This window comes from Sphaerodactylus townsendi, linkage group LG01, assembly GCF_021028975.2.
Source record: "Sphaerodactylus townsendi isolate TG3544 linkage group LG01, MPM_Stown_v2.3, whole genome shotgun sequence".
Classification (NCBI taxonomy): Eukaryota; Metazoa; Chordata; class Lepidosauria; order Squamata; family Sphaerodactylidae; genus Sphaerodactylus; species Sphaerodactylus townsendi.
In genome coordinates this window covers 170,456,144-170,479,212 of record NC_059425.1, presented here as the reverse complement: position 1 = coordinate 170,479,212, position 23,069 = coordinate 170,456,144, and the positions used below count along the sequence as shown (strand labels likewise).

At 44.6% G+C, this 23,069-nt stretch overlaps 1 protein-coding gene across 5 annotated transcripts in view; it reads right to left on the bottom strand.

Moving 5' to 3' along the window:
- MFSD2B (major facilitator superfamily domain containing 2B) overlaps positions 1-23,069 on the bottom strand; it is a 66,575-nt gene that overhangs the window by 7,190 nt on the left and 36,316 nt on the right. For 3 of the 5 annotated variants that reach the window (XM_048499268.1, XM_048499239.1, XM_048499250.1), the window contains 8 exons: positions 22,304-22,382; positions 18,600-18,766; positions 16,953-17,043; positions 16,738-16,859; positions 15,319-15,402; positions 11,474-11,554; positions 7,055-7,164; positions 4,639-4,782 (listed from right to left, as the gene is read on the bottom strand). In XM_048499268.1, the coding sequence (XP_048355225.1) occupies positions 4,639-4,782; positions 7,055-7,164; positions 11,474-11,554; positions 15,319-15,402; positions 16,738-16,859; positions 16,953-17,043; positions 18,600-18,766; positions 22,304-22,382 (878 nt within the window). Of the gene's footprint in view, positions 1-4,638; positions 4,783-7,054; positions 7,165-11,473; positions 11,555-15,318; positions 15,403-16,737; positions 16,860-16,952; positions 17,044-18,599; positions 18,767-22,303; positions 22,383-23,069 lie in introns of those variants that run through there. The other 2 variants (XM_048499276.1, XM_048499259.1) reach the window with 2 other exon arrangements.

The window sequence follows — 23,069 nt, the reverse complement described above, 5'->3', positions numbered from 1 at the left end:
CAAAATACCAACCCTCTTAGGTCAAGCTGGCTCAGGGCCATTATGTGCACATCGTATATTGTCAAATATAAGACTCTGCTATTCCTTTAAACACTGGATGGATTTTGTGCTCTGTTTTGTTGTTCAAAGACACCATGAGTATGCAGTTTTTTATTGTAGTGAATGGGTCGGTTTAAATTACAACTGAAAATGGTTGTCTCTCTCACCCCTCAGTCTATTCAATCCAATTCTCTGTTCCTGGTTTCAGTGGCTGCAGACAGAGAATGTAATTCGCAGAATGGCTGGTGGATTAAAGGCTCTATTGCACTCTGGTTAAAGATTCCAGATTCTGGAAAGATTTAATTGAATTGATTTTTTTTAAGCTGGCTAGTAGCAGTGGTGAGATTCAGCCGGTTCACACCAGTTCGCCAGAACCTGCAGCTAATTGTTTGTGGAGTTCAGCAAACCGGTTGTTAAAAGTGGCTTTCAGAGTCCCGGAGCAGTCGGGCGCCTTGTCGCCCGGTAGCTTTGAGGAGCTAAAAGCCCCGTTGCCCCCTCTCCCAGGGGATGGGGAGCAAGGGGGCTATCAGAACCCCAGAGCAGTTGGGTGCTTTGCCGCCTGGCAGCTGTGAGGAGCTGAAAGCCCCACCACCCCCTCTCTCAGGGGAGGGGGAGTGAGGAGGCTTTCAGAACAGTGGCAGCAAGGCCGCATTGCCTCCCTCCACCTCCACAAGAAGTTCCTCTGCAGCAGATAAGTAGGCGACAGGGGGGCGCACAGCGCGGTGGGGAACCAGTTATTAAATTATTGGCATCTCACGACTGGCTAGTAGTAGCAGGAATAGTAGTAGCACCAAGCCTTTATTGACATATAAGATGATGCAGGTAAAATACACAGAAAAAAAACAAAAACTAGATTTAAAACAATCCCCAAAGAGAATGCAGCTTTTCATGTTCTGCTTTAAACGCAATCTGTTAATCGACCCTCTTGGAAGTTCTGCTGGGGTTTGATAACATCTCAGACTATGTGGCAGAATCAGCCAGCTCCTCCATGCAATGAGAGGGGTGTTGCCAGGCAAATTGGAAGCGGAAGGTGGTGAGCTGGGGCTCTCTCAAGGGAAAGGCAAAACCCAAAAACTGGGTTGGTGGCCATGGTTTAACCCAGAGGTTCTCAACCTGTGGGTTGCGACCCCTTTGGGAGGTCGAACGACCCTTTCACAGGGGTCACCTAAGACTCTCTGCATCAGTGTTCTCCATCTGTAAAATGGATACATGTTAGGGTTGGGGGTCACCACAACATGAGGAACTTTATTAAAGGGTCGCGGCATTAGGAAGGTTGAGAACCACTGGTTTAACCTATCTCACCTGGCCAGGGATTACGCAGGATAGGGGAATGGAGACAGAAGGAGGTGAAAAGAACAAACTCTGGCTGATCCATCTCATCATAGGTAGCTTCCCATCCAAAGCTTCCACAACTCATGCACATTTGCAAGTGTCTTAATAGCTATTTCTTTACTTCATGTATACACCACCTTTCTTTCCCATGGGGATGTAAAGTGGCTTACAACATTCTCCTCTTTTCCATTTTCTCTTCACAACAACCCAATAAGGTAGGCTGGGCTGAGAGCATGCAATTGGCCCATGGGAACCCAGCAAGACAGAAGCCCCTTCCACACATACAGAATAATGGACTTTCAATCCACTTTCACAATTGTTTGCAAGTGGATTTTGCTATTCTGCGCAGCTGCAAAGTGGATTGAAAGTGCATTGAAAGTGCATTACTCTGCATGTGCGGAAGGGGCCAGAGAGAGGATTCAAATACTAGTCTAACATTCTAACCACTAAACAACACTGGGCTTATTGATAGCATTGTACAAGCATGTGTGCGGCACTCATTTGACATGTGCATATTCTCTCACAAACACAATGAAGCACATATACATATATAGTTCTCTCTGTGTCTCAAATTCAAGCAGAAGTTTGGCAATAATGAGAAAATGTCTATGCAACAAGGAAGAACAGCAGCAGCAGAGTCATGTAGATTATGTTTGCTTGGCCAGTCCTGAAAAGTTCCCTTTTCTAGAGCAAAATCAGCCTCCCAAAATTGAGCCAAACCGATTTTTACTTATCTTTACATTTTCCAGCTATTAGCTATCTGGAGCACTACTGTCCTATTTTAAGACTTCCACGAGTTATGACATGCTTTAAGCAAAGAAAATCGTCTACTACTTAAAAAAATCTCTCGGGGACATTCTATCCTAGGCAATAAAAGCCGCATCAAACTGGAATGACTTAAAATGCGCACAGAAAGATAAGAGGCAAATAAAAACATTTAAGGTAAAGCTCAGAACGTACAGGAGGGAACTGCTTGTTTGAAAGCATTCCATGGTGTAAACAAAATTCAGAACATCGCAGTTGTATCCGGACTGGCAAGACAGATGCTCCATTGGTAGAACATTTTCAAACATTTCAACATAGTGATACGGATTTACGTTTCTGTATAGTTTATCACTTGAATGATGGGATTTACATAGGTAATGTAGAGAATAAACTTACAGATGGAAAACAGATATATCTTTAAATTCCAAACTGATAGAATAGGGCTTAACAAAGCACTTGAATTCTCATGCCATTTGTAGGATGAAAGACAGCTGTACAGGTGATTTCAATTAGGTTGATTTCAATGGAACTCGGACATGCAGTCAGTAAAGAAACAGGAAGGTGTAAATGGGAATAGGCAGCTCAGGGCAGAGAGCCAGTAAGTAGCGGACTCTAAAAGTTATTTATGTAAAACAATGTACTGGGGTTGTGTGTATATATGTACATGTATGTATACGTGTCTTTAATTTCAGATGTATCCATCAGAAGCCTCCATGATTTAACTGGATGATCAACTACACTGAAGAAGATATGCGAAAAACGTCTTATACGCGCGAAACGTTTTTGTGTATTTATGTGAATGGTGTATTTTTGTGAATGAAATTGTATATACTTGTGAATGAAGCTTTGATTTCGGAATGGACATTTGGTTTGAATGGACTATTGAAAAGTATTGAATACTGATGGAATGAAGTATTGTAATGTGATTAAATGCAGATGTCAAGCTGATTATAAAAATTTATGAAGTATATGAAAAATGAATACATTAATCTGAATGCAGCCTGGGTGCAACGGGTGTTGATGTGTTTATTGTAAACAAAATTCCTACATAGATGAGAAACACTTCAGAGAGAAGGTTTTGAGCTTAGCTTCCTCGATGATAGGAAAGGCTGCCAAACAAATGCAGAGCTTGACGTGTTATAAAGCAGAAGGTGGCATAATAGAGCATCAAACTAGGGCCCTGGAGACTTTGGGTTTGAATCCCCATTTTGCCATGGAAACTTGCTGAGTGACATGAGGCCATTCATACACTCTCAGCCTAATCTACCAGGTATCCAGGATAAAATGGAGGAAGGAAAATTATGCTAGCTGCTTTGTGTTCCTACTGGGGAGAAATGCAGGTTATAAAGGAAGTAATAAATAAATGTACAGCTCATAGGGTGCATGCAGCCCAGCGGACCTTGGTTGTGCAGCCCAGTGGACCTTGGTTGAACAACAGTGGCGTAGTGGTTAAGAGAAGGTGCACTCTAATCTAGAGATCTGGATTTGATTCCCTGCTCTGCCACTTGAGCTGTGGAGGCTTATCTGAGAAACTAGATTAGCCTGTGTACCTTGGGTGACCTTGGGCTAGTCACAGTTCTCTGGAAGTCTCTCAGCCCCACCCACCTCAAAGGTTGTTTTTGGGGGGTGAGGAGAGAAAGGACATTGTAATCCCCTTTGAGTCTCCTTACAGGAGAGAAGGGGTGTGTGAATAAATTCAAACTCTTCTTCAGATGAGAGAACCAGCTCCCAGCTTCAGTTTGGCATTCTGATCCTACCGCACTGAAGAAAAGTCTCGCCTGGTTCCAGCAGAAGAAGGAGGTTTCCCAGGAGGGGAAGAAAGGATCAGAACAGCCGTCAATTCGGCAATCTGATTCCTCACCCCACCAGGGAAACCTCGCACACAGATGAATAGAAACGCTTCCTAAACGAGGGATCAGAACCCCCAAATCGCAACTGGGATATGCCAGCCAGCATGGTGTAGTGGTTAAGAGCAGGTGGACTCTAATCTGGAGAACCAAGTTTGATTCCCCGCTCTTCCACCTGAGCCGCGGACTATTATCTGGTGTACCAGATTTGTTTCCCCACTCCTATACGCGAAGTCTGCTGGGTGACCTTGGGCTAGTCACAGTTCTTCAGAGCTCTCTCAGCCCCACCTACTTCACAAGGTGTTTGTAAGCAGCCTTGAGTCTCCTTACGAGAGAGAAAGGCAGGGGTATAACTCCAAACTCTTCTTCTTCATTTTGATTCCTCCCAAAAATTAACTGGCTGACATCAGAGAAGCCTGAGGTGGGGGTCAAATCACAGTAAGCATTCCAAATTTCTCCCTTGCATCCCAGAAGCTTTAGTCTCATTCACAAACACCTGAGGTGCAATGGGGGAAATTTCTCTACTGCAAGTCCCCACAATTCAATGAGGAAACACATTGAAGGTGAGCATTATGAGCTGCCAAAGGTTCCTATTTTAAGCAAAAGGAAAGGAGAGTTTGAGCAGCATCTTCTTTGGATTAATGGAACTACTCACTCCAGAGAGGATGCAGAAATGCCAAGTCCAATTGCTGCTGACATCTTCGTAAATAAGACGTATGAAGAATAGAAGATGGTTTCATGTCCGGTTGAATGAGGATTCTGCAAGCGAAAGTGGTCAACCACATCAGGCAACATGGACCTTTAATCAACATTTAAGAAAAAAGACATGTCACATATTTCTGTGACATAAGATTTCCGTGACGTTCTGTGCTTGCCTACTTTTTGCCCACATAGACGTTTTAATGGCATAATTAAGAAAGCCTACGTTTTAGTTTTAAACAGAACATCCCTCACCCCCGACCAAGGCATTGCAAACTGGTTTGATGAGGTTATTTGCATCAGAAGTCTTTTTCAAAGACTTCTCTCAAGTTAGTGGGCAGAGATTAGGACTGCTGCTCAAAATTAAGCATAGGTAAACCAGACCGGGACCACGTTCTTAATTCACATCCAATTTAACTGCTTTGGCTGATAGAATCATAGAGTTGGAAGAGACCCCAAGGGCCATCAAGTCCAACCTCCTTAAATGCATTTGGGACTCTTTAGTTTGGAGAGGAGACGTCTGAGGGGGGATATGATTGAAGTCTATAAAATTATGCATGGGGTAGAAAATGTTGACAGAGAGACATTTTTCTCTCTTTCTCACAATACTAGAACCAGGGGGCATCCATTGAAAATGCTGGGGGGAAGAATTAGGACTAATAAAAGGAAACACTTCTTCACGCAACGTGTGATTGGTGTTTGGAATATGCTGCCACAGGAGGTGGTGATGGCTACTAACCTGGATAGCTTTAAAAGGGGCTTGGATAGATTTATGGCTACCAATCTTGATCCTCCTTGATCTGAGATTGCAAATGCCTTAACAGTCCAGGTGCTCGGGACAACAGCTGCAGAAGGCCACTGCTTTCACATCCTGCATGTGAGCTCCCAAAGGCACCTGGTGGGCCACTGCAAGTAGCAGAGTGCTGGACTAGATGGACTCTGGTCTGATCCAGCTGGCTTGTTCTTACGTTCTTATGTTCTTAATGCAGGAACACACAAATAAAGCACTCCTGACAGATGGCCATCCAGCCTCTCCTTAAAAACCTCCAAAGGAGGAGACTCCACACCACATCTGAGGTAGTGCATCCCACTGTCGAGCAGCCCTTACTGTCAGGAAGCTTTTCCTGATGTTTAGGTGGAATCTCTTTTCCTTCACCTTGAACCCATCACTCCTGGTCTTAGTTTCCGCAGCGGCAGAAAACAAGTTTGAGACAGGTTCGAGACAGCCAGAACAATGGGAAATAAAACTGAAACGAAGTACACAAATAGCCTCCCTGGCCATTCGAAAGCCCTCCGAAGGGGAAAACAAAGTCACGCCACCCAAAAGGCATAAGTTCATCCTCACTGCCACTGGCATTCCTGGGGCCAAAGCCCAGTGAGAGACAATTAATGTCAGCTCTGCCTCCGGGAATGTCCCCGGAATGCCCTCCTATAAGTGTTGGCCTATAAGTCAGACTGATGCAACTCTGGAAGCAGCAGAAGCCAGAAACAGGCTGGGCACTGCAGAGCTTGGTGGTTTGCCCTCCTGGCCAGTGTAAAGGTAAAGGTAAAGTGTAAAGTTTTGCCCTCCTGGCCAGTGTAAATGCCACTTGTGCCGACCAGGAGAGCAAACTTATTGGTGCAAGCCTGCATCCCCTCCTACAGCTGTTTAGATCCCCCCCATCTGGATTGGGCTGTTAGATTCTAAGCCCTGCTATAGGTTTGACTCTTTCCTAGTCCTGTTCACATGTCTGTTTTTAATGCTCAAATATGGCCCTGTCTTCCTAATACAAATAATCTGGAGGGAAGCAGACACTCACGCCTGTCACATTTGCCGATCCCCTCCCAATTTTTCCCTAGGGGAAAATACCATGATGGGCACAGATGTTCTCAATGTCAATCAGCTCGCACAGCTGCTTCCCAGTGCCTTGCAGTGAGCCTGAGAAGAAGGATGAGGAGGAGAACGAGTTTGCATTTATACCCACCCTTCTCTCCTGTAAGGACACTTAAAGGGGCTTACAATCTCCTTTCCCTTCCCCCCCCCCCAACAAAACACGCTGTGAGGTGGGTGGGGTTGAGAGAGCTCCAAAGAGCTGTGACGAGCCCAAGGTCACCCAACTGGCATGTGTTGGAGTGCACAGGCTAATCTAGTTCCCCAGATAAGCCTCCACTGCTCAAGTGGCCGAGCAGAGAATCAAACCCGGTTCTCCAGATTAGAATGCACCTACAGAGAAGCAATTTCTGATCCTGTATGCATTCCACCTGGTTGCTCTTTTGTAGACTGAGTGTACTAAGGCTGAGGATTCCGCTTGTTTCTCTTGTTAATTGAGAACTGCTAATATCACCTTGACACCTGCACACAAACAAATACCAGGATGTGCCTCTCCTCCTACCATGGCAACAGCAATGATGCCGCAATGCTCAGTCCAGATACACAAGCCGCTGCGTAAGCTACCGTCAGTTTAGGGACTGTCACCAACATGATCACAAAAGGAATCATCCACTAGAAAAGAAAATGAGAACGACATCGGTTAATTGGACCGTTTTCAACAGATCACCCTGACAGACGCAGAAAGGTTTCATATGACTCAGTCCAACTATCAGATGACATCGATGGCTTCAACTAACATTAAATACCGCAAAACGTGTCTGCTAGCGATCCAGTCCAGAGAAGTTAGCAATCAGAACCAAAGAAAAAAAGGTACCAAGAAGTTATAATTTGTTCCAGCCTGGAAGAATTTTCCATGAAATATTCAGAGCTATAGTCAATTCTTTGTTTATGAACTCATCTTGCAGTGACTTTTAAGGTTTCATCAGTGCTCTCCTAAGCTATCACATTCAGAGCCTTGGACCGTCTTATCTGTGAGACCACCTCTCCTCCTATGTTCTGCCGTGACAGCTTTGCTTACTGGAGCAGGACCTTCTCAGGGGCCAACATGCAAATGGGCAAAATCAACAACTGCCTGTATATGTTCCTTCTCCGTGGTGGCCCCCATCTTGTGGAACAGCCTGCCTGATGATGTCACAAAGGTTCCCCCTCTCCTGGTTTTCCGCAAACAATGCAAAACAGAATTATTCAAGTGGGCTTTTCCACACAGGTAACAGAACTACATTGTACTAAATGATTCACAAAGTTGCTTAGAAAAATTATTAGGAACTGTGATCTATAGCACTGTGTATAATTTGTTGAAACTATGATTCTACTATGGAATTCGGCATCACTTCATAAGCAATTTCTTATATTTTACTTCATTTCTGGTTTTAGACTGCTGGTCAGTCCTACAACCCTAATCCTATTGCACTGTTTACTGAATGTCCTAATTGTTTATTGAATTGACTCAGTATAATGTGCCTTGAGCCCAAGTCAAGAAGGTGGACTATAAATAATGTAAATAATGTCAAGCAGCAGAATCATTTGACACAATTTATTTCACAATTTCACTTGATTGTTAAGTTGATTAAGCATCTGTTGTCAGCAGTTTTTGGTTCAGGGTGGATCCCTCTCAGACACACACACACACACACCCCTTTCCACTATACTGAAACATATTTTCCTCAATTCCTCCTACTTGGGACATTAGCAGCTATACATTATAAAGACAGACATGACCACTCTAGGTACATCATTATTTGCTGCTGAAAAAACATTGTGCCCACTAAGGACAAAGTGGGGATATAATTGAAGTCTATAAAATTATGCATGGGATAGAAAATGTTGACAGAGAGAAATTTTTCTCTCTTTCTCACAATACTAGAACCAGGGGGCATTCATTGAAAATGCTGGGGGGAAGAATTAGGACTAATAAAAGGAAACCCTTTATAACATAAGGGGCTATTAAACTGCGCTGCCACCTATATATATATATTTCAATATAGCCCACTCAATACTGATTTTAAATGGACACCACCTCCCTTTTGTTTGGGGAACACACAGACAGAAAAATAAAGACTGAGACTGGGTTTAAATGGAACAAAAACGTAACACGTTTATTGCTGGCTTTACAAAGGCTTCTCAGGTAAACTGGAGAGGAAACAAGCGTGTTGGTTGCAGAGAAAGTTTGTTTAAGCTTAACGGTTGAAGAGAAATATTGTTTTAACGCTTAATGGTTGCAGGCACTTCACTTAAGTTTCAAAATGAACACTCGCAGGTGTCCCTTTACTTCAGACTTTACTTCAGATGTTACTTCAGATTTTACTTCCTAAAAGATGTTTCTTAAAGATGTTACTTTAGAGGTTTTACACTCTCTTCAAAAATAAAGTTTTCAGTCCGAGGTTCCTTACCACAAAATAAAACACCCAGTCTACGCCCAGTGGGATTCAGGCATAACAGCCTCCCTCTCCCACACTCCCAAAATCTGGCTTCTCTGCCACAGGAACTGGGCCTCCCAAGACTGGTGCTAAATGTGGAGGACAGACCTACAGAATTTTAGAGGTTTCCCTCACAAACACAAAACAAAACACCTGAGGGCGGACACTCTCCTCCAAAACCCAGGGTTTTAGCTGGCTTAATAGCTTCCGTAGCTATTAACAAACAACAGCCGTGAGAGATCTGGCGGATTCACCTCACGCTGCTACAAAAAGTACCCGAGGGCACAGAAGCTCACACAGAGCCAAAAAGTCATAAAGACCAAAAAGCAAGACCCCTTCAGCACTCGCGCTGACAGTATTTATACTATCTCCGTTTTTTTCTCTGGCCAATCAGGGCTGGCCAGGGCTTAACTCTTTCAGGGGCGGCTCCACCCTGTAACCTGAATGCAGGATAAATGCATTCGTCACACCCTTCTTCATGCAACGTGAGTTTGGTGTTTGGAATATGATGCCACAGGAGGTGGTGATGGCCACTAACCTGGATAGCTTTAAAAAGGACTTGGACAGATTTATGGAGGAGAAGTCGATCTATGGCTACCAATCTTGATCCTCCTTGATCTGAGATTGCAAATGCCTTAACAGCCCAGGTGCTCAGGAGCAGCAGCAGCAGAAGGCCATTGCTTTCACATCCTGCATGTGAGCTCCCAAAGGCACCTGGTGGGCCACTGCGAGTATCAGAGTGCTGGACTAGATGGACTCTGGTCTGATCCAGCAGGCTCTTTCTTATGTTCTTATGAGAAAACGATCTGCCAATCATGCCAGATGGCATCAGGTGGCTGAGTGATACAGCATATGCTTTGCATGCAGAAGGTCCCAGGTTCAATCCCTGGCATGTCCAATTTAAAGGATAAGGTGATAGGTGATGGGAAAGACCTACAGTTCTGGACAGCTGCTGCTAGCATGGGTAGAGACAGTATTGACTGTGACAGATCAATGACCTGACCAATTAGAAGGCAGTTTTGTGTGGGCCACGATCAACTCTCCACAATTTAAAATTTTTCTCATTGTTATACATTATACACTGGCCACCCATGCACAGTTCATGCCCTCTCATACTACCCAAGATTAGCAAGAGAAAAGGTAGTTGTGCAGAGCTTGCTTACAACGTCTCATACCTTCCAAGTGGTAGACAATCATCTAGACAATGAGCCCTAAGGAATGAGCATCTATTTCAAGCACTAAAGAGAGACAGCGAACAACAGAGCCCTGGACGGCCAGCAAGGAGCAAGCACCCACGATACTTGTGTTGTCAGCAATGAGCAACAGTCCCAGTTCCACCACAAGAGAGCACTCCAGCAATGCAAGAGCACAATTTGCTTGTGAGCAGATGAATGACGAGACTGGCAGCAAACTGTTTATCTACCGTACGGCCAAAGCACTCGGATGTTTTTTGCTGCAAAAATGGGTCTGGACAATAAGGAGGGAAGCATGGAATAACTGATAACAGGATCAAGCTAATATTCCCACAAGTTCTGCAGACAGAAGTTGTTAAGAAAGGGAAGCCAAGTTGCAGCTGATGTAGTTGATATCTGCAGGAAAATTATCTCAGGAACCATTGTCTGTTAACAAGTAAAGGGTTCTTTCCCCCACCCTGGACACTCCAACAGGTATATATACTCCACTTGCTTTCCTACTATCAAATCCTCTGAAGATGCCAGCCACAGATGCAGGCGAAACGTCAGGAGAGAATGCTGCTAGAACACGGCCATACAGCCGGAAACCACACAGCAGAGGATCCTCTGAAGATGCCAGCCACAGATGCAGGCAAAACGTCAGGAGAGAATGCTGCTAGAACAGGGGTAGGGAACCTGTGGCTCTCCAGATGTTCAGGAACTACAATTCCCATCAGCCTCTGCCAGCATGGCCAATTGGCCATGCTGACAGGGGCTGATGGGAATTGTAGTTCCTGAACATCTGGAGAGCCGCAGGTTCCCTACCCCTGTGCTAGAACATGGCCATACAACCCAGAAACCACACAGCACCCCAGTGATTCTGGCCATGAAAGCCTTTGACAATACATTAAAGTCTGTTTCTTTGTTTGAGCACATTGCACCATGTGAGACAAGGTGCAAACTATGTAGCCAAGTTAGTGCTAGAATAGAAAGTTGTTCTTTGTTTCATGTAATCCTCCCTTAACAGCAAATTCATTTATATAAAACCAGCAACTGTGTATTGGTCTCTTTTATGCTACTCTGCTAATTATATTAAGTTAACATCAGGTAGGTGGTGCCGAGAGAGTCCTGAGAGAACTGTGACTGGCCCAAGATCATCCAGCAGGGTTCATGTGCAGGAGCAGGGAAACAAATCCAGTTCACCAGAGAAGAGTCAGCCGCTCGTGTGGAGGAGTGGGGAATCAGCCCTGGTTCTCCAGATTAGAGTCCATCACTCTTAACCACTGTACCACGCTGGCAAGGTTGCAAGTCGTGTCACAACAGTCTGCTTACCGAGATCCCAACCGCTGCTTCCTTTTTGCCAAAACGCTTCAGGAACCATTGCCAGAAGGGCATACTCAGTACCGCTGACACCTGAATAAAGAAAAAAAACCATGTCAATAGAGATGTGCTTATTTATATAGAGAGGCAAGACTAGCCTGTGATCAAAATGAACGTTATTGGTCTAAAGGGACTGGAGTTGAGTCCGGCAACAAAAAAGGTAACTTCCCTTTAACTGCTGTGGATATTTCCTCAGTGGATGACAGTTGTTCAAAGATGTTTGAGCACATTGTTTGAGCACATTGCACCTGATGTCTCACTGATGGCTTTTTATAAAGGACCCATCAGACCTTGGAGATGATGACCAACCCCCAGAGAAGGACAGATTGTGCAAAAGCTCTCACTTTGAGACTTGCAGAAGGTGGAGATAGAAAGAAGCAGACTGACACAGCTTTAGAGTTTACTGAGGAACTCTGGAAACACACAGGGCCTTTTTTTCTTTGGGATCCTACGTGGGATAATGGATTGGTTGCAGGGATACCTCTTTGCTGCTCTATTTGTATATTAGTAAGTAAAGCAAATATTTATTTCAATGTTTATATCCTGCCTTTCTCCGTAGCTTAAGGCAGCTTGCAATACATAACCGTATATACTCGAGTATAAGCCGACCCAAATATATGCCGAGGCACCTAATTTTACCACAAAAAACTGGGAAACTTACTGACTCGAATATAAGCCTTCAAACTTGACTCAGTGGCAGCTAAAAACAGAAGATTTGGGAGCAAGATGAGATAGAGTTGCTTAACAGAGTTTGTATTAGGGATTTCCAGCATGCTAGGAACACAAATGAACCACTGTTTTCCTCCAAATGTAGAATAATTCTGGGATTCATAGCCATGCCAGCCTAAACTTTGCTCCAAAGAAAGTCTTTGTCTTCGGCAACATCAGTATTTGGCAGTAAAGTACTGTATGAAGAATTGTATTCACCAAGAATGCAATGCACCAATAACCCTTAGGAGAGAAATGCCTCGGTTTCTTTTAACACACACACACACACACACACACACACACACACACACACACACACACACACAACCTAGTTGTAATGCTATGCAGGCTATCCTTACAGCTTTTTTTTATGGCTCTCTGGTGAGTTAGAAAAAAAAGCAGCAACATGCTTACTGGATTCCCACAGCAGCGCCAGCTCTGGCCACCATCTTGGAATTACCGTATATACTCAAGTATAAGCCGAAGGGGGTTTTTCAGTATAAAAATGTGCTGAAAAAGTTGGCTTATACTCAAGTATATACGGTAGTTAAAAACTAAAGAACCTCATATATACTTCTCATAACCAGTATTACAGAAGACATTTCAGTGTTCTTTCCCTTCATCCAAAAACCAGAACAGGTAACAAGAGAGTTGTGGGTTTTCCAGGTTGTATGGCCATGTTCCAGTAGCATTCTCTCCTGACTTTACCCCTGGCTGGCATCTTCAGAGGATCAGGTAACTGTGCAGGTAACTGCTGCCCCTGGAACTTCTTGCCACTTGGGAGAAGCAGGGAGTGTGCAACGCTGGTAATCAAGAGGATCAATCAAGCAGGAATTATGCCAAATAAGGATACTTTTCACCCTTCAGAAGGGAACAGGGCAGATCACTGGGCTGCCTAAGGAAAGTCTCATCACGTCAATTTAATAAACATTGGTCAAGGCAGTAATCAACCGGGCAGCAAATAATTAGGTTCTCTCTTCAAAAATGCTAAGCAAATTTCATGCCTGTCCAACTTCCCAGCCCAAATTTAACTTGCCTTTTTCACTGATTAAATGAAAATGGTCTCTGTGGGATAACGGGTTCACAGGCAATAATGAATGTGCAGAAACACGACGTGAGAAGTGTTATGAATTGCATGGATGAAATTTATGATGGGGTCATCGGGAATTCCCATTCAGTTAAGCATCGAATATCAATCTGTCTTTCTTCCAAGGCAGAATTAGCTTTTGTAAGTACATGAACAGATTAGAGACACATTTAAATGATTATGAATTGGCCACCCGTTTGTCCAGATCATTACCAAATAAGGGAGTAGCAATAGTCTCCATAATGCCACAAAGAGAGTTTTTATCCCGGTAAAAGCTATTTCGCCTTCGAACTAGATTTCAGAGGCTGAGCAGAATTAACACCATTAGCTATGGAAAATTAAATCATCATTGGCTTCCTACACCTTCATGGTTTGCAGAGTAAAATAAAATTTATTGGCTTGGATCAGTGGTGGGATTCAAATAATTTAACAACCAGTTCTTGTTGAGCGGGGGGGGGGTGTGTGTGTGTGTCAGTGTGGTGCCACCCCACCTCGCTCTACTGGAACCGGCTGCCCCCCCACTCGCTCAACCTCCATCAGCAGTGGCACTGGCTGCGGCTTGCCACTGGCTGCTTCCGCCTCCTCCCTCGATCTCCATCGATGGTGGCCTGGTCCCTGGCCACCGTCGATGGAGACTGAGGGAGGAGGCAGGGCTGCAGCAGCTGCGGGGCTGTGGCTTGCCGCTGACTGCTTCCACCTTCTCCTCAGTCTCCATCAGCGGAGGAGGCGGAAGCAGCTGGTGGCAATCTACGGCCCTGCCAGCTGCTGTGCCCCTGGCTGCTGAGCGGGAGGGCACAGTGGTGGGGACGCGGGGCGGGGGGGCACAGTGGTGGGATTAGCTACTGGTTCCACCAAAACAGTGCAAACCAGCTGAATCCCACCACTGGCTTGGATCCTTATCTTTTCCTTCTGTTAGCATAGTGCTCTCCTCCTTTGTGGAGGTGGTGTGCCATTGTGCAGAAATACCCTTCACAACAGAGTATTGGCTTTGCAAAGGAGGATCGCACTGGGCAAGCAGAAAGGACAGGGTCGAAGTCACAGTTTGCCAAGTCTTGATTGCTGTGAATAAGGCTAGCTCCATGGTTTTTAATAGAGACACTTATGATTTGAATCAGGCACTTTTCTTTTTTTTTAAAAAAAGAACCCCAGTGTTAACTGAAATTGGATATTTCCTTAAGTGGTCATTTCACTGGGTTTGGGTCTCAGACTAGTGCTCCACAGGATGTGTTATGTTCACGTATGCCAAACAGACATGGCAAACTGCACCTTTCATAGACTGAGACAAAGGCCCCTTCCGCACACGCAAAATAATGCGTTTTCAAACCACTTTCACAACTGTTTGAAAGTGGATTTTGCTATTCCGCACAGCTTCAAAGAGCACTGGAAGCAGTTTGAAACTGCATTATTCTGCATGTGCGGAATGTGCCAAAGTAAAAGAAGATGAAAGAACAAGAGGAGGAGGAGTTTGGATTTATATCCCGCCTTTCTTCCTGGAAGGAGACTCAAGGGGCTTACAAACTCCTTTTCCTTCCTCTCCCCACAACAGACTCCTTGTGAAGTAGGTGGGGCTGAGAGAGTTCTGAGAGAACTGTGACTAGTCCAGGGTCACCCAGCAGGAGTGGGGAAAGAAATCTGGTTCACCAGATAAGAGTGCACCGCTCAGGTGGAGAAGTGGGGAATCAAACCTGATTCTCCAGATCAGAGTCCCCTGCTCTTAACTACTATACCAGAGAGAAGTACTTAGACAGGGACGGTGACAATTTTAAAACTTGGCTTTCTGACGAAGAGCAAGAATGGCAATAATATTGTGCTTAATGTTCAGAGAGGAAATACTGTTTGTTGCCTTTGGACCAATGGAAGAACTGAGATACTGAGTTTGGGTCCCTTTTGAGAATTAATTCCCCTTAAGAGAGTCACAATACCGCCATGTGGCCCTGTATGTCATATTATGAAAATAGGACAAGACACAAGCAAGAAGATTCTGCTTGGTCCACACACTTACCAAGATGGTCATCACTAAATTCTGGAAGTGGCTGCGAAGATTGACCGCATGGGTACAAAAGAGGACAAAGTTGCCTTGTTTGAGCTTGTGAGTTGATGACAGAAGCAAAACAAAAATGGCGACAAAACATCAATTTAAACAAATGCAGAACCACTCTGATTGATTTGAGTCAAGAGTCCCTCATTTATAATTCATGCACTTCCTCGACAAGAGTGCACACAATGACTGGCTTCCATTAACAATTAAAGCATATTGGTTTGCTACCTCAGTATTACCTCATGAGTATAATCAAAACCTTTAGCCATACAGGACACAAAAGGCTGAGGTGGGGGGAAGAAACAGTGAAATGACTGGCCTTAACCTTCTGTTCTCAGCACATATGTAAGGACAGAGATCACTTGCTAAACAAGAGATAATTTTTTGAAGCCAGAACACAATACAAACTTAGAAGAAGAAGTTTGGATTCATACCCCCTTTTCAAAGGGGCTTTCCTCTCCCTGCCCCCCACAACAAACACCCTGTGAGATGGTGGGCCTGAGAGAGCTTCAAAGAACTGTGACTAGCCCAAGGTTACCCAGCTGGCATGTGTGGGAGTGTACAGGCTAATCTGAATTCCCCAGATAAGCCTCCACAGCTCAAGTGGCAGAGCGGGGAATCAAACCCGGTTCTCCAGATTAGATGGGAACTAAACTTCCCAGGAGACCTGGTGAGCCCCAAGGTCTCCTGGGAACTGTAGTTCCTCAGGCCATTTTTACTGAGAACAGGCCTTTTGCAGCCTGAAAAAGTTCTCAAAAAGGAAAGGAACTAAGGTAAGTGTGGGAAGGGGGGATGCCAGGGGGGGCGCCGCGGGGGCAGGGGGAAAGGGGGAGGGGCCTGGGGGCAATTTTCCACGCTCCCCAGGCGTGCGCCCGGTGCATGGCTCAACCCCCCGCCCCCTTGTAGGTTTGCCACTGTTATTGGTACAGTGAAGTCCTCTAGGCATTCCAGTCCAAGAAATAAAGACAAAAATCAAGGCCTACAGATGTTTGCATCTATTCCTCCACTTCCTCCTTTAGTGAGTCAAATATGTGATGATGAAGGTCAGCCTGGAAGTCCTGCCAATCATTTGTGTTGCTAAAGATTTCAAAAGTCAAGTAGGCATACCACATGGTTTCCATGAGCGTACAGGTACTTAGGTTAGCAGAACAGCACATCGTGGAAGAGGGAGATTTTTGCATACCACATGCCTCTCATGAGCACACAGGTATTTATGCTAGCAGAGTGGCACATCTACAGATGGAAGGGTTTAGAACCATGATTTTGCTGTTTCCAAACTGTGCATTTTGCTCTGTTCACAATGCTTTTGATCCAACCTCCTGGAATTCTCTTAGTTTGGCTACAAGCTAAATTGAGGCAAGTCCTCTTATGAACTACTATTACCTGAACAGCTGTCGAGATCAGCAGAAATGATGCTGTAAGTTTCATGTATGGTCCACACTTCATTGTGAGTCTGAGTCCCTTAAAGAAAGGGACTGTTTTGTCTGAACTTAAGGCATAAGGATCTATAAGGAGTGGAATACGCGTCATAAAATGGTGCCAGGCTTTTAAAATGTATGTATCATAGTGAAATTTGTATAGGGATCAAACATACGTACCATCTTTTTCTTTCACTCCAAAGAAAAGGATAACAATGCCAAAGAGGTAGATTCCTCCTATGACCCCTGCTGCGATCATGTAAACATTTCTCTTTGAAAACATAAAGGGGGGGGGGGGAGCATATTTCAAACAAATGAACCAAGAGGGAAAATTACTTATCACATCATAGTTACAACCACTCCCCCCAACCTCCACACCCCTAATATTTTAAAAGAGGACATGTTAAGCAGAGATATCTAATTTTTTAGCCATAGCCTCAGAGGATGACAGGACTCTCTCCAATATCAGGGCACAGAACCAGATGCATCAGTTGCACTCTACCTGTTCCGCAAACCTCAGAAACAAGATCCAAGTCTCATCTGGTGCTGTTTTCCCAAACACAGGAGAGATTGGCACTGACAACAAGTTTAAAAGCTGTCTGTTGCCTTATAGATGACCAAGTGCTACAGGTTAATGAAGACTGAGAGAAAAATAGTCAAAAGAGAAAGGCTGGAAGAGATGTGTGTGTTAAGAAGAAGAAGAAGAAGAAGAGTTTGGATTTATATCCCCCATTTTTCTCCTGTAAGGATACTCAAAGGGGCTTACAATCTCCTTTCCCATCCCAAGTCCAACAACAAACACCCTGAGAGGTGGGTGGGGATGAGAGAGCTCTGAAGAACTGTGGCTAGCGCAAGGTCACCCAACTGGCATGTGTTGGAGTGCACAAGCTAATCTAGTTCCCCAGATAAGCCTTCACAGCTCAAGTGGCAGAGCGGGGAATCAAACCCAGTTTTCCAGGTTAGAGTACACCTGCTCTTAACCACTACGCCACTGCTGCATAAGCTTTTGTGAGTAAGAGCTCACTTCTTCAGTGACAATGGAATCTGACGCAGGAAAAGCTTATACTAGAACAAATGTTAGCCTTTAAGCAGCCACTAGATGGCTATTTTGTTTTGAAACAACAGACTAATACATCCACCCTGGCTCTCTAAGGGCCAACAAGTCGCTTTTGACTCATGGTGCCAAAACATCCCGTCCTTAACTGCCTTGCTCAGGTATGGAAGACAACCCTAATTTTTCTTTCCTTTTGGAGAAAGCTATGTTTAGATATTTGAAGGGATGTCATGTTGGTGAGGAAGCAAGCTTGTTTTCTGCAGCTCCAGAGACTAGGACCAGGAGTAATGGGTTCAAGGTGAAGAAAAAGAGATTCCGCCTATACATCAGGAAAAACTTCCTGACAGTAAGGGCTGTTCGACAGCGGAATGCACTGCCTTGGAGTGTGGTGGAGCCTTCTTCTCTGGAGGTTTTTAAAGAGAGGCTGGATGGCCATCTGACAGGAGTGCTTTGATTGCAGGGGGTTGGACTTGATGGCCCAGGGGGTCTCTTTATGATTCTATGATTCCAATGGGCAATGGACTTGTCTGCTTTCCTGGAGCATGTGGCAACTGCCACACTAATGTGAAGAATGCTCAGAAGAGGCACAGATCCCATGTCAAAGAGCGACAAATGGCTGCTGAGCCACTGAGTGAGCACCACAGGATTAATGTATCTGTTATAATGTTATTACCGTTAGGAGAAATCACAATAATATTTTATGCAGCAGAAGAAAACAAGTGATACTATTGCAACTTGCTTAGATATTTTCGGCAGTCTGTGTGTATACTTACTCCATGTGTCAGGCTGAGAATGCCAGAACTGTTCTGTTGCAGGCTGGAAGAATTTAAAAAGCCTACACTTGAATTCTGGCTACAGTGCTTTGAGGCATGAGCGCTGGCTACTATCTGTCCCTGAAGCGTAGCTCCAATTAACGTTCCAAGAGCCTCCACTGTAATTCCTAGAAACAGAAAGAAAAAAAACCCACATTCCTCAATACAGGAAAATGATGTTGAGGCTTAACTTATAATGTCACTGTGGTGTTTTGATATGTAAATATTGTGTGTTTTATTTTCTGTGTCTCATCTGGGCTTTTATATGCACGTTTCTGTGGTTTAAAAAGGCAGGCCTCTAGAGCAGCCATTCTCAACCAGTCACCTTGAGTAATTATCCCGATTAAGATTGAAGAATTGTAATCTGAAGAAGAATCTATCGAAAACGGTTACAGTAGCGCAACCTGTTTATCATTGGATATTTAATTGACGGACTTGGCTCAGACCGGTCCGCATTGCCATATAGACCTACTTCTACTGACTGGAATGCAGTATATGCAGCTATTGATAAGTGATTGATTATCTTCAAAGAAGAGGTCCCATCCAAGTACCTATATGGACGAAGACATAGGACCGAGTGAAGAAGACATTGTTTAGTCACCTTGACTATGTTGTAGGGTGATGTGATATGTGTAGTATTGTAAGAAGTCTAGGCTCTGATGTTGTTTGCACTTTTCACTGGTTGCACTTTATGTATTTCACTTTATATGTGGGCTTAACGCAATTGATAAAGTAGCGGTTGATGCAGCGCGTTTGTTGTTTGTGGTGGTGGTGCCGTGAGCATGTCCCAGGGGTACCGCGGCAACACTACCGCCCCCCTCATTTTTGTGGTGTCTCCCACTGGTGCCAGCAAGGACATGGAGCTGGCCCATGGGGCAGGGCCTGCCACAAGGTCAGCAGCCACCCCCACCCCCCGTGCTTCCCTTCACCCTGGGAGGGGAAGGTGGGGTGTGTGGCAGGCAGGGGCACTAGGAGGGGAAGGTGGCGGCAGGGGTACCGTGAGATATGAAGAGTGAGGTCAAGGGTACGCTGACCTCGAAAAGATTGGGAAACACTGCTGTAGAGTAAGAAAGCGGGGGGGGGGGGTGCTGGATGGTGATTGAAGTGTGTTATGACTGTTATGACTGAGCTCCACACCACCTCCAATGAGCTTCCCCAGCGGTGTGGGGAAGGAAGAAACTCAAAAACCCACCCTCGCCCAATGGAGATCTATGTCCTTACACACCCCTTATGTACCCAAAAGGATGGCACAAGTGCAGGACCAGTGCCATGTGTTACGTTGTTGCCAAACCCAGGGTAGAAGCCAATCAACATTGGCTTCACCCCTGGAAACACCCCCGCCACACCAACACAGTTGGGGGCAGTGCAGGAACACCAATGCAAAACTGGGTGCTGCAGCCAAACATTGCAGGGCACCACAAAGGCTGGGCATCAGTGGATTTGCCCCTCCGCTGGGGTAAGTGACCCAGGAGGGCATTTCTGCTGGCATAGGCCCGTGTCACCTACAGAGGGGATTCTTCCCCCTACATTGGACTGCCTGTGGCCAATGAGAAAATAAGCTCTTGTGTCTTGGTCTATTGAAGGAACTTTAGAGAAAGAAGAACTGTATCTATCTGAAACCATTACATTTATGAACTTTACTGAAACAGTTATACTTCTAAGTGAACTCTATTTGTGTTAAAAAGAAAACAACTGTTTTATTTAGAAAAAAAGGATCCCCTTTCATTTTTTTTTAATTTTTACATTTGTATCCCGCCCTTCCCAATAGGGCTCAGGGCGGCAAACATCAATATAAAAACAGGTAAAACAATACAATAAAACCGGTGTGAACAACACCATATCATATAAGGCTTTAAGCAGCAAAACAGTAAAAGATGGTGATAAAACCATCGTCAGAACTACCCTCACATGCTGACTGTTCTGTTTATTCTACCAAATGTAACGAAGCCGTTCTATTTTTTGGGTTCAACTAAGAAGTCTAAGCAAGAGCTTTTGGTGGCAGCAAAAATGAGTAGGGAACTCTAAGGAAGGCAAGGAAGTAGTATAAAACAATTTGCCTTAGAACACTACAAAGAGATGCCTTAATATGTGTTGATATATAGGTGTCTCAAAAAAGGACTAAAACATTACAGGTGCTTTATTAAATTCCAGCTAACACTATGCAGCATTTAGTCCTAAAATTGGGGGGTGGGGGTGGGCGGCACTGGATTACGTATGATAGATGCTTGAGTGTATGTGTAATTTATTTTCTAGACAAAAGCGCTATGACTGCTGAAACTCTATCTTGTGGCAGAAGCTCCACTAGGCAAAAGCAAGGGTTCTAGTGCGTACTTAGCTTCCACGATACATGAATTTTGCTGTTTGTTTAGGATAAGCATAGCTCTTCTCTTCTATGTAGTGTCGAAGTTTCTGGGATTAGTTTTTGCAGAAGTGGGATCCAAAGAAAAGACAATCAGAGGGGTATACAACGATATTTAGGAACAGATTGGAGGCCTGATAGTTGACTGTCTTTCCTTTATTAAAACAAAACAGAAGTCCAGCTCCACTTTAAAGATTAACAGCATTTACTCCTAGAAGAAGAAGAGTTTGGATTTATATCCCCCCTTTCTCTCCTGTAGGAGACTCAAAGGGGCTTACAATCTTCTTGCCCTTCCCCCCTCACAACAAACACCCTGTGAGGTGGGTGGGGCTGAGAGAGCTCCGAAAAGCTGTGACTAGCCCAGGGGTCTGCAACCTGCAGCTCTCCAGATGTTCATGGACTACTGAGATTCCCTGCTGGCAGGGGCAGGCAGATGGAAATTGTGGTCCATGAACATCTGGAAAGCTTCGAGTCTGAACAGACTGGACTAAGGTCACCCAGCTGGTGTGTGTGGGAGTGCACAGGCTAATCTGAATTCCCCAGATAAGCCTCCACAGCTCAGGCGGCAGAGCGGAGAATCAAACCCAGTTCCTCCAGATTAGAATGCAACTGCTCTTAACCACTACGCCACTGCTGCATAAGCTTTTGTGAGTAAGAGCTCACTTCTTCAGTGACAATGGAATCTGACACAGGAAAAGCTTATACTAAAACAAATGTTAGCCTTTAAGCATCCACTAGATGGCTATTTTGTTTTGAAACAACAGACTAATACAGTGATGGCGAACCTTTTCGAGACCGAGTGCCCAAATTGCAACCCAAAACCCACTTATTTATCGCAAAGTGCCAACACGGCAATTTAACCTGAATACTGAGGTTTTAGTTTAGAAAAAACGGTTGGCTCCGAGGCACGCGTTACTCAGGAGTAAGCTTATTGAAGGAACCGTGCAACGCTTCAAATGGGTGGGAATCACGATCCTAGGAGGGTTTACTCAGAAGCAAGCCCCATTGCCAGCAACTGAGTTTACTCCCAGGTAAAGGATCATGCCCAGGCCAGCCTAGATATATGTGTGTGTGTGGGGGGGGGGTGATTTTCCACCCCCCCGCCCATATGATGAACTCTGTGCGCGAGTGCCCACAGAGAGGGCTCTGAGTGCCACCTCTGGCACCCGTGCCATAGGTTCGCCATCACTGGACTAATACATCCACCCTCTTTGGAATTTCCATTATTAACATGAAGAAATGAACACATTTTCATGTCAACACGGTAGGAAGAACCTTTAAGAGGCAGTCCCTCTATAATACTCACGGTATGCTGTTGCTGAATCTCGATTCTTCTGATCTGGAGTGAGAAACATGGTAAGGGCACAATATGGTACCTGGAAAAGCTGTAGACAACAAAACACACATACCAGTCAGGCATGCTCTTGTTCATGGTAACCACAGGACACCTGTACAGTTGGGTGCAAAGATTCAGTTCATTACCAACTTCATTGCTCCTTTCTTTCTCAACCTCCAAATAGTTATTCATTCTTCCCTGAAAGCATAGCACAGTAATCCCTTCCGCATTGCGACTTTCCCCATCGTGGTTTTGATATATCGTGGGTCAGCATATTAAATGGGAATTTTGGGAGAGTTTTGTGGAAGCCGCAGATGACACGCAAATGACAGATGACAGCGGACAACACAGAAATCGTTTAGGAACTCAGAAATGCATATAATGTATGTATAGTATTGTATCATGCCAACATATTTTATCTTTTAATACCATAAATATACACAATTTCTTATTAAAAGGTAAAAGAAAAGAAAAAAAATCAGACTTATTCTCTGGTTCATAGGGAGGGCCAAATTTTTTTACACGGATTTCCAGGATGTGGGGGACACCATGCCCCTAACCCCAGTAATGTGGAAGGGATAGTTGTATAAGCTACCAGGAGGACTACAACTATCTTCTTTTGTTTTAAAGCAAGGGAGATGGAGTAATCAATGGACCAGAAAAATACTGACTTTTTCAAATACAACACTCCTATTTTAAGCCCTCCCGAAAATCCCAACCTTAAATCTTTCAATAG